The sequence below is a fragment of the Saccoglossus kowalevskii genome, chromosome 3 (genome assembly GCF_978046115.1).
Source record: "Saccoglossus kowalevskii chromosome 3, keSacKowa6.1, whole genome shotgun sequence".
Lineage (NCBI taxonomy): Eukaryota > Metazoa > Hemichordata > Enteropneusta > Harrimaniidae > Saccoglossus > Saccoglossus kowalevskii.
Window position 1 is genome coordinate 1,356,952 of NC_140643.1, and position 11,298 is coordinate 1,368,249.

The window sequence follows — 11,298 nt, forward strand, 5'->3', positions numbered from 1 at the left end:
TACACGGACGTATTGATAAGGAGTATTGACAAAAGTTGTCATAAGACAAAAGCCATTTCTCTGCGTGTTTGACATTCTAACACTACTGAACAATAAAAAGGTGTGAATATTTTTATGCACGTTGTCGAAACAAATGAATAGGATTAGGAACAAAATACCAGCTGGTTGAATAAAGTCAGTCACGGTCTTGTTGAATTGGGGGTGCGGTTAGTAATAGGTACTTTTCATGTTTTAAATTTTTGTTGAGAACTCTTTAACACTGAAGCCGAAATCGGGGGTGCGGTTACTATTAGGTATGCGGTTTATAATAGGATTTTAACGGTAGTGCTGTATTAATCCGCTCTGCTAGGATTGCCTTTAAATTCACTTTTGGCGTGTGTGTCTGTGCGAGTTCCAGTGTTTTCAAATTGAGAAATAAATTCTTCTGTGATTTGTTTGGCTTTGCTGATTTCGCTCAAACTTGGCAGGCAGGTCACATCTTCACTCTAGTTTGTAGGTAAAATCCTGGCCACAAAACTAATTTGTTAATACCATTGCGCTAAATGTATCTCACCCTACGATTCTAGGATTAATAGGCTCGTACATAGCTCATTCTACTCTTTTTTCATTCCGCAAAATTTGACCCCAAAGTTAGGGTAACTGTTCACCAGGATTGGCTTTTTATCTGATTTTTAAATACTTTTGCCCAAATGTATTACCTCCTACCAGTTTTGTAATAGCGGCCATTTTGTTTTAAAGAATTCAGTTCTGTATCCGTATCCGAGACATGTCTGGATTGATCAAGTTCAAACTTCACACACACAAGGTACATCATGTCACAAAAATGTATGTGCATTTGTTTCATGATCTCATTAACGATAGCCAAATGGAGCATTGAAATCGCACATTTTCACCATTCCAGACCCGGATCTCAGTTATGCATGGACGGATTTTGTTCAAATTTGGTACATACATTAAACATAATAGGACCTTGATGCACGTTATTTTTTTTTTTCGGATCAAGTTCGAAATGGCCGACTGGCGGCCATTTTGTTTTAAAGAATTCAGTTCTGTATCCGTATCCGAGACATGTCTGGATTGATCAAGTTCAAACTTCACACACACATGGTACATCATGTCACAAATAGATATGTGCATTTGTTTCATGATCTGTTTAACAATAGCTGAATGATTGCCATTTTAAGGCCGAAAATGCATCAAAATCACGTATTTTCACAATTCCGGAACCGGATCTCAGTCATGCATGGATGGATTTTGTTCAGATTTAGTACAATGTGTTGTACATATGCAGGTGCATTTCGGTCATGATCTGCTTTGAATGTATATGTCACTCAAATATGAACGGAACGGGGACGTGTCATTGACAATGAGTGAATGACTTGTTTTATTTTATTTTGCTTAAATATATTACTGCACTATTATTTGGGAACTTTTTATATGCTACTGTAAAATACTTTATTTTAGCTGAAATGTGTTTTTTGGTGTTTTGTATGGAATTTATTTTCACTGATTTCTGATGAGTTGAATGTGAAATATAGGGAAAAATGTATTTTCACTGAATCATTCCTTCAGCGAAGATAGCGAAAATAAATTCCAAGCAAAATGTATTTCACAGTATATTATTTTATAAGGTGTATGTAGATTAATACAGTACATGTATTATTTGAGGAACATGTGTCTGGTCAGTTTTATTCAAGCAACATGTTTTGAAAAGTAGTGTCCTGAATTTCAATTTCTGTTTTAGTCGCATTGCCCCCAACTCAAACCACAACACATTGGTAAATAATCCATGAAATAGTTTGTCCGGACACATTCAAGTTCCTCTCATTGTAACCTTAGAGCTGTGAAAATTTGGTGTTAATCCGACGACAATAAGTATCTGTTATTTTTTGTTAAAGACCTTGTATTTTGAAAAACATAAACTTCTAGAAATCGCTGATGAAGTCACAGCAAAGATTTTCAAGCTTGTTTATCTGCACAAGCGATTTGTTTTCCCATCAAGGTCTGTTTTAACATGTGCAGGGGCATCCAAATGTGTAAGGCTATTGGAAACCAAAAAATAAAGGAATGGGATAGCTATAATTCGATAAAATCGGCAGATGAAAACACCAAAATCAATGATTTTTTTTCAGTGGCTGTGTGACCTTGTATCTGACACATTCATATGCAAATGATTAATCTGTGAAATAAACAGAGAGGGAACCACTCAAATGTTTGGAAACACTCATTGTGTGTCAGATAGCTACTGATAACACATCCTAACATTGCTTTGTCTTGAGTCAATCTTTGAAACTTATAGGCACACAGATTATATCTGTGTTGTTGATTTTGGAAAACACTACTGAGGCTGCCTTGCTTCCCTTCAGAAAATCTACATTTTAACCAACTTGCATGACATTCTAGGTTACGTTGACTTTATCAGATGAAAGTTTATAGTGCATTTCATCAATTAATAAATAAATGTGAAAATCGTAATTTTCAACACAAATAATAGTCTTGCTACCTTAATTACTTTTGTCATGTAATTATGTTGACTTTCTAACCTGTATTTATAACATATTATTGCATTGTTTCAGGACTTTTATACTCGCTTTTGATATGTAAAGAATAGATATTGCATCTGTTGAGCTTTGTATTATAATAATAAGTGAATTTTTCAAAATTTTGAAAACCAATAAATGAATAAACCCTAGTTCACACATTATACTGTGATAAATGTGAATACTGGCACAGCATAACTTATCAAACATATTAAATAGCATAAAAATTTAACAACTAAAACTGTTTCTTGATAATAATAATAACTTTATTACCGGTACACTACTATGCAATCAGAGGACGCAGTATGGTAAATAAAATAAAATACAAAACATAAGAAATACAGCAGCTAAATAAACTAAACTATGATAAGATAAAATTAAAATTAAGAGATCTGGAGGTTATAATCTAGTACATTGCACACAAGAATATGCATTTTCTTTTGCCTCAGATAGGAGTTGCATATTCCTGTATTCTATTATCTATGCTAAAACCAGACATTTTTATTTGTCTAAAATAAAGTAGATATAACTTCACCTTGTGTATAAAAAACTCTAGACTTCATTCAAACTTTATAATTAAGCAATACACAAACGTTTATTTTTCTGACATGGCTGTCATTTTCAAACTTGATAACAGAGACATTGATAAATTTTGTAATACAATTGTTTTGATTGCAGTATTCTATTTGATTTCAGGTGAAAAGTTCAATGGGGATTTGACAAAGAAAAAGATAGCATCAGATATATTCGAAACTCGCAGCTACAGAGCGACTCATCCTTTGACACCTTAACCAGACATGGAACACTTTGACAACAAAATATATTTATTGCAGCATTGAAGACTTTATAACCAAATCACATAGTTGTACATGCAATGACACTAGAGAATAAAGGGAAATGCAATCATCGCAAACACCAAATAAAATAGAATGATGTCACTCAACTGTTGACTCCAAGCCATCTGTGTAACCATTTAAGGTAGCGAGAGGAGAAACATAATTTATAGTTTAATGGAGTTTAATTCTTTCTTCATCAGTTACTAAGCATGCAGTTATGGCAATGTATATGTTTTCAGAAAGCTGAGATATAGCAGAATACGATCATATATGTTTCGTCTTGATATTTGCTCAGGGGATTAAGTTACGATCATTCCTGTTAACCTCCTAAACATAGAGTTTTTTTGCGGGATTGGCCGTTTCGCGGTGTTCCTTTTTTCTATGTTTCTGATCTTTTCACTGTTGCTTTATAAGATAATGATCATTGAGAATGCGTCTCAAAATTTTTATGTACCCCATAGTTCTGGAGATAAAGCCTGTTGAACTTTATGGACTAAATTTTACGAACGTCTTCCTGTTCCTAAGGCCGTAACGCAACGTCAACGGCTCACATAAACATCCATGAGACATCATATTTTAGCCAATTTTGTGGCGAATAAATTGTGTAATTTATACGTCGTTAGCGTAGAGAAAAGTGTTGAAAAATGACATCTTCAATAGTTATAATAGTCAAAAATTAGTTTCCGTAAAAACTCAATAAAACGTTTTTTCGAATTTGGCCACAGATAAACAGCTAATTAATAATAATAATAATAATAACTTTATTACACTACTATGCCATCAGAGGGCGCAGTATGGTAAATAAAATACAAATCATAAGAAAAAATACAGTAGCTAGACTATAATGACAAAATATCGACCATTTCGATCATACTTTGTAAATATACAAGTATCTGTTGTGCGTGGAATGTTAGATCGTGAAAAATTGGTTGGTTGTTTCCTAAAACGTGACAAAACTTAGCAGTTTCGTCGAAAGTGGGTGCTAACTTGAGCAAGATGGCATACCGCGCAATTAATTTATTCAAGTCCCTTTGTTATGTTGAACAGCGTCAACAGTACAATCGGTTCTCTAAACATAGGGTGGGCCTTCATGACAGCATATATTTACTTACGGGATATACATGCCTTCAAGTACAGATATGTTTGAATTACTCTCAGCCTATGGTGTCACCACTCTCGTCTATCTCCGCCAATTTTGTTTTGAGTTTTCTTATTTCATAGGCGGCATCTTGAAATTCTTGTTCTAATAGTCTTTTAGCAATGTCTAAAACTTTCCGAGTGTTTTCTCTGAATGTGGTTCCAGATATAATAGAGGCGGTAATCCAATATAGCTACTAAATTTACGCATTGCGCGACGACCCTTTCCAATGCCACGAGCTGCGATCACCAGCTTACGATTCACATCAAAAGAATGTCCACTCTTTTTTGACGCAAGAAAAATGTCAGTCACGGAGTTACATTTTTGATTCCACTCTGCGGGCTGACTATAATATGAGCCCAGGCCACTTTCATTTAGATATCTTTTAACGGCGTCAGACACCGAGAAAACACCGAGAAAAGCTTGAAATACTATATTGTAATGTTTGTTTGTGCTTCGATCGCGAAACGAACACTACTTATAGATTACACAGGATATAATAAAGCTGGATGGTCAACAAATCAGTATGCAAATTAAATCCTTTGTCTTCAGTCTGTCATTCAACATGATATGTAAATGCATGAAGGATGTGTTCACCTACAACTAAGTTTCCGGAAATAAATTGAAATTACTCAACATCGTGCACTGTAAATTCGGAGCAAAGATAAAGAAAAGTACACAATATAAGATTGCATAATCCGGGATTTTTAGAAAAAAGTTTTTTTTCCTAGTTTTTTCCCTCTCGCTACCTTAAACAAAAATATGATGTATCAAATTCATTCTACTAGACTATGATCTACTTTTAATGTGTCATGGTTATGTTTTGAAATTTGTTCATTAGAAAACATGAATGTTTTCATTGATTTTGTACGTGTGTGATGCAACTTGTTGTGAACATGCAAACTTTAATCTTTTTTAAACAGTTGCCTGTCCCTGTATTAGTGTCTTTGCTACAACAATCAATGTTTACTTTGCAATTTTAAATAAATTAAGGTTGGCTGGTAAGAATTAGTACTTGTGTGAAAATTTATTCCCAAATGCTGATTCACATCTCTGTCGTCCCATGGTCATTCATGCTTTTGCATTTCTTATATAAATGTTTGAAAAGAGAATTATTTACCACGGGACATCATCTATGATGACACAATCTATGATTTTGACTTGGATGAGGATCAAACTCGGCTTTAAAAATGTTTTAGTCATTTAAATGAGCTGCACAAACATTTCTGGCAACAATGGCATGATGAATATCTGCACACACTACGAGAAAAACAAATGATTAATTCAACAATTCAGTCAAATACCTGCTATGTACCTTAATACTTCTTTATAATGATGCTTTACACAGCAAAGAGATTTGTAAGCTAATCAATAATTTCTCCAATGCAAACTTTGATGACACACAACAGAACATTTACTCTCAAATATTTACCATGAGGCAGCTGGTACTTATCAAAAACATTATTAGAAAAAACAAAAAAATATCAAAAAATTCAACCAAAATGGTACTCCAATGATCTTGGCAATCTTAAAAAAGATGTCCAGAAAATATCCAGGAAATTAAGCTCTGACCCATACAATAATGATTTGAGAAACAACTGCTATAGTCTGAAAAGGAAATACAAACAAATGGTTAAGGTGTCGTGTTAAGTAATTTGATCGTTATTATTGAAAACACTGATTATTGTATTATCGAAGTTTCTTAAATACTGTACTTTGTATATTTGATTACATGTACCATTTTTGCTTTAAACCACGTCTATAAATAGACATGTTGGTGACACAAATGCGAACGTGATAGAAAACACCACTTTATTACGCATTTCTATAATGGTAACTTTCGACCAATGAGGGACATTCCCGCCTCGTGTTCAGAATCCCATCGAGCCTATAAATAGGACGCGCAAGTGTTTTAGCGCCAGTCTTTACCGCGTTGTTGTGTTCAACAGTTGTTTACATATTTCTTTATGGTAAATTCTCCAGTATATCAGTGGATATACTGTATTGATGTAATACACTACTCTTACGCGTTTATTACTTACGTATTCGTTTCCTGTGATTGATTTGTTTGCATAGCCTGGCATTTCTTACTTATTTTGAATATAACCCAGTCACGAATCATAACCCCACATAAATTTGGTGCCGAGACGACCAGGATTTTGACAAAGTTATACGCTATAAAGTAATTGCTGCAGTTTAGCAGCTCTTATATTACGTTGCGGCCATAGAGCTGCAGATCGCGTCCATTGAGAACCGCACAGTTCGCCGCCCCGGGATCCCGGGGCGCACGCTATTTTTGATGTTATCGAACGATTTCAATGAAATTTAAAACGAATAAAAGTTATCCTTGCAAACACAAACATCTTAGGTATCTACTGACCGAAAATGAAGGACTATTTCTTCTTGAAAAGTATATATTTCTGTGTATAATTAGACCGAACGTAATTTAATCGATTGAACGACGGATTTCAAGATGACCTCTGTCATGTGACCTGATCACATGACAATGACGAAGCATGCGCAGTTGACATTTTAACTGAAAATTGAGAATGGCAGGTTCTTGCATTCATTGTGGAGATGAGTTCCAGAAGAAAGTTAAAGGGTATCGCAGGCAATCCATTGCATCTAGACTTAAAACCTCGGAAACTTGATAATGCATTAGTGAATGTTCTAAAGCTGAAACCCATTACCCCGTTGGCTTGTTGTCTCTTTCCGCATATTGAGGAGCATTGGTGGTAAAATATACATCATACTTTTGCCATACCCTGTTGGTAATATGGCCGATGTGTGTATATTATTTAAAATACAAGTAGTACCTTCTACTTGTTGAGCTTTTAGGTCAAATTTAAAAATATCTTTCAGATTCTGGTCAAAAGACTCAACAATTTTGTCCTTTGTGAATTCCATGCTGTCTGCTCCTGTCACTTGTAACACTCTTTGGCAAGTTACAAGATTATTTTTAGATTTTTCACAATATATAAATAAAACTGCTTGAAAAAAATATTTTTAATAATACATGTACTTTATTTGATGTTTTCAAAAAAAGATGAGTCACTTAATGGTGAAATGAAATTAAAATTATAAAAAGCCGTCTGCCGATGTTTCGTCACATGAAGCGCTGTCCCAGACAGGCGCCGATGGCCGTCTGCTGTAGTCACGTGATTATACTCGTCACTAAAAGAGCCAAGTCACGTGATAGAGGTCGGCTTCAAAATGGCGGCGTTCAATCGGAGGTTTCACTTCGGCACAGTTTTAACGTGAAATAGTCTCATTTACATGGGCAAATTTGCTTAAAGCTTGCTGTAATCAGTAACAGATATATTTGTGAGAACATATTTGTCTATTTTTTCCTGCAAGTCGAGGTAATTTTGATACAATCACAATTTTAATGATACATAACTGGCATATTTAAAAATCTGTGCATTTCTTTAGGGAAGGGAACTGCAGCTCTCTGGTCGCCCCGCAACGTATACCACGACCAAGAGAGCTGCATAAACTGCAGCAAATAAAGTAAGAAACCATGCCGACTTCAACTGCTTCAGATCAATCACAATCCGCCGGTCAACCCGATACTGTAGCTTCTCTCAAGTCGAACAGAAAAGTGCAACGTGGGTTAATGACACGGAACAATAACAAATTGGATGTTCTTCTCAACGATTTTGCAAGCCAGCAAGCCGACAAGAAAATCGCCTTCAATGAAATCTCCGATCTAGAGAGAGTCATCGAACGCCGACTTGACAAACTACAAGCCATCGACGAGCAGATTCACCGCCAGATGTCTGTTGAAAAGGTCGCAGACGACGACCGCGAGCAAGATATGGAAGAAAGTACCGAATATATTGATGAACTTTACATTAAATCTCAACAAAACCAACGCCGAATAAATGACATCGACCCGCAGAAGCAAGTCTCTTCAACCCCGGGAAATAACGGTCGAGGTCCAAGCACCGCTTCGCAACAACGCTCGAGTGCACCGGTAAGCACTCACAAACAAGTGAACTTGCCTAAGATAGCTTTGCCTGTTTTTTCGGGAAATGTACTCGAGTGGGTGAGTTTTTACGATACCTTTAAGTCGACAATTCATTACGATAAGACCATCAGTGACGTGCAGCGATTCGCGTATTTGAAAGGCGTACTACAAGGCGAAGCCCTTTTGCTTGTGTCTGGGCTTGCGCTAACCGACGTGAATTACGCTCATGCAATAACTTTACTACGAGAAAGATACGGACAAAACCATATGATAATTAATGCATATATGGAAGCACTATGGCAGCTCGAAGCCCCAACCGATGACGTGGACAATCTTCTACACTTCAGCGACACCTTGGAAAGTCATATCAGGGGGTTGCAATCACTCGGAAAGGACGAGGATACTAACGGAGAACTCTTGGTTCCTATTATATTACGAAAACTACCTAAGAATATTTGTGTTCAACTTGCAAGATCGCACGGCAACTCAGCATGGAATATTACTGATCTACGCGCTGCTATTACGGGTGAAATCAACGCACTGAAAGCAGGTATGAACGATGTAAACATTGGGGGTCAAATGTCACGACCTATTTCTGCCTTCCATACGCCTTCTTCCGGTTCTTGCCCACGACAACAACCGAGACTTTGTATATTTTGCAAGGGTACCCACCATCCCAATGAATGCAATGTTGTCACCGATGCTAAGAAACGTCTAGAGATTGTCAAACGTGATAGACTATGTTATAATTGTTTGTCAAAACACCTCGTCAGTGACTGTACATCTCGATTTACATGAAAACATTGTAATAAGAAACATCACTCATCACTTCACTTTCCGGAACGTACACGTCAACAATCAACAACCCCTAGTGTGTGTACTGATTTTGGCCAGGCTAATGTATCTACCTCAACTCAAAACACAAATGACACACGAGTTCATCTTGCTACTCCTCGACTCCGGCCATCTACAGGACCAGTTTTATTAAAAACTGCAGTCATACCGATATCCATCGAATCTAATGGGAACTTAGTACATGCCAATGTACTCTTTGATGAAGGAGCCACTCGCACATTTGCTACTCAGAAATTTGCCGACAAAATATTCCTGAGATCTACAAATTACGAGAGTGTCAATCTTGCTACGCTAGGTCACCAAGACAAATACCCATGCTCACTTAACTCAGGTACTGTAAATTTGCATACATTGACTGGTGACAAAACTGCAATTAATGTACTTCTTATACCAGAGATTTCTGACAATCTCACACATCATGTAAACTCAGACTTGTTGACTTTGCCTTACTTACGTGACCTCACTTTGGCTCACCCTGTGTCGAATAATCTGGCCTTTGATATTGACATATTAATTGGTGCAGACTATTATTGGGATCTGATTGGTGATCAAGTAATTAGAGGCTCTGGACCGACAGCAGTGTCTAGTGTGTTTGGTTACTTGTTATCTGGGCCAAAAAACAATGGCCAGACAACTACTAATGCACACGTGTTGTATACTATTACTGATACCAGTACTGAGGAAAAAGCCATTGCCTCATACCGGGACCTAGAGACTATTGGTGGAAAAACTGACAAATATGACGAATGTAAACAAGTACTACATGTAAATATAAGTACACGTGACGAAACCGACATTACATCTACAATACATGACATAAAAATCCTTGACGATGGCATCACAGATCAAAATAAACAAAGACAGGTAGCCCCAACCTTTGATCCTATGACTCAGTCTGTTGGTATTGAGCATGTGATTGACCTACATAAGTACAGTGATGTCAACAAACTTCTGAGAGTGACATCATATGTGATACGGTTTGGTACTAAAGTGAAAAACAGAACAATGAAACTTTCTGATCCCATTTCAGCCAATGAAATGGACCACGCGGAACTGATGTGGATAAAATTGATTCAACATAAAGCTTACCCTGAACTATATACGTCTCTTGTGAACAACAACAAACGTTATCAGCCACTGGTACGTCAACTTTATTTGTTTATTGACAAACAAGGTCTGATACATTGTGGTGGCAGAATACATAATGCGGACATGGATTATACTACTAAATTCTCCATACTGCTACCAACTTACCATTACTACCCTGCCATGGTAATACGGAATGAACATTCGCGCACTTTACATGGCGGCACTCAAGCGACTGTAACATCCTTGCGACAGCGATACTGGATTCCACATATTCGTCGTGCAGTCAACCAGATTGTAAATAAATGTGTCATTTGCCGGCGAGTTGTAGGGAAATCCTACGCCAGACCAATTTCTGCACCATTACAAGAAATTCGTGTGAAGATGAATCCTCCCTTCAGTGTGACAGGAGTGCAATGATGGATGAACATTTTATCTCATGTCTGAGAAATTACAACTCTTGACCTAGACTGTATATATGTTTAAGAACAATGCATTGATGAGAACTATTTGTCATTTCTTGGATACTATTTTTATGGTTCAATTTATTCGATATGTTTATTAATGAATATATGCATTTGGGCGGCGGAGAATGTCGTGTTAAGCAATTTGATCGTTATTATTGAAAACACTGATTATTGTATTATCGAAGTTTCTTAAATACTGTACTTTATATATTTGATTCACAGTCACTTGGGGGCTGAAAATCAATAAATACTAATTTTCAACAACAAAAATCATCTGCTATACGTATATAAATAAACAAGTTGTGAAACACGGCACCTAGTAAATCGACACCCTGTCGGTTTCAAATGTCGATTTCTTACCTTAAAATGCGAAACAAAAAGTGTAGAGGGGGTCAGGTGTTATGTT

The 11,298-nt window shown here is 36.5% G+C and overlaps 3 protein-coding genes across 3 annotated transcripts in view; all 3 read left to right on the forward strand.

The window, feature by feature from the left end:
* The window catches only part of LOC144352627 (complex I assembly factor ACAD9, mitochondrial-like), a 203,539-nt gene extending 198,017 nt beyond the window's left edge, over positions 1–5,522 (forward strand). Inside the window, exon 15 of the mRNA XM_085496672.1 lies at positions 3,237–5,522. Within this exon, the coding sequence (XP_085352798.1) occupies positions 3,237–3,331 (95 nt within the window). The 3' untranslated portion in view covers positions 3,332–5,522. The remainder of the gene's footprint in view (positions 1–3,236) is intronic.
* Positions 5,523–7,702: 2,180 nt separating this feature from the next.
* On the forward strand, positions 7,703–11,029 carry LOC146747430 (uncharacterized). The gene is made up of 2 exons (XM_085496683.1): positions 7,703–9,670; positions 10,370–11,029. The coding sequence occupies exon 1, from the start codon at positions 8,035–8,037 to the stop codon at positions 9,280–9,282; it is 1,248 nt and encodes a 415-aa protein (XP_085352809.1). The 5' UTR covers positions 7,703–8,034; the 3' UTR covers positions 9,283–9,670; positions 10,370–11,029.
* LOC146747431 (uncharacterized) lies at positions 10,225–10,845 on the forward strand. The gene has a single exon (XM_085496634.1). The coding sequence runs from the start codon at positions 10,225–10,227 to the stop codon at positions 10,843–10,845; it is 621 nt and encodes a 206-aa protein (XP_085352760.1).
* Positions 11,030–11,298: the final 269 nt, after the last annotated feature.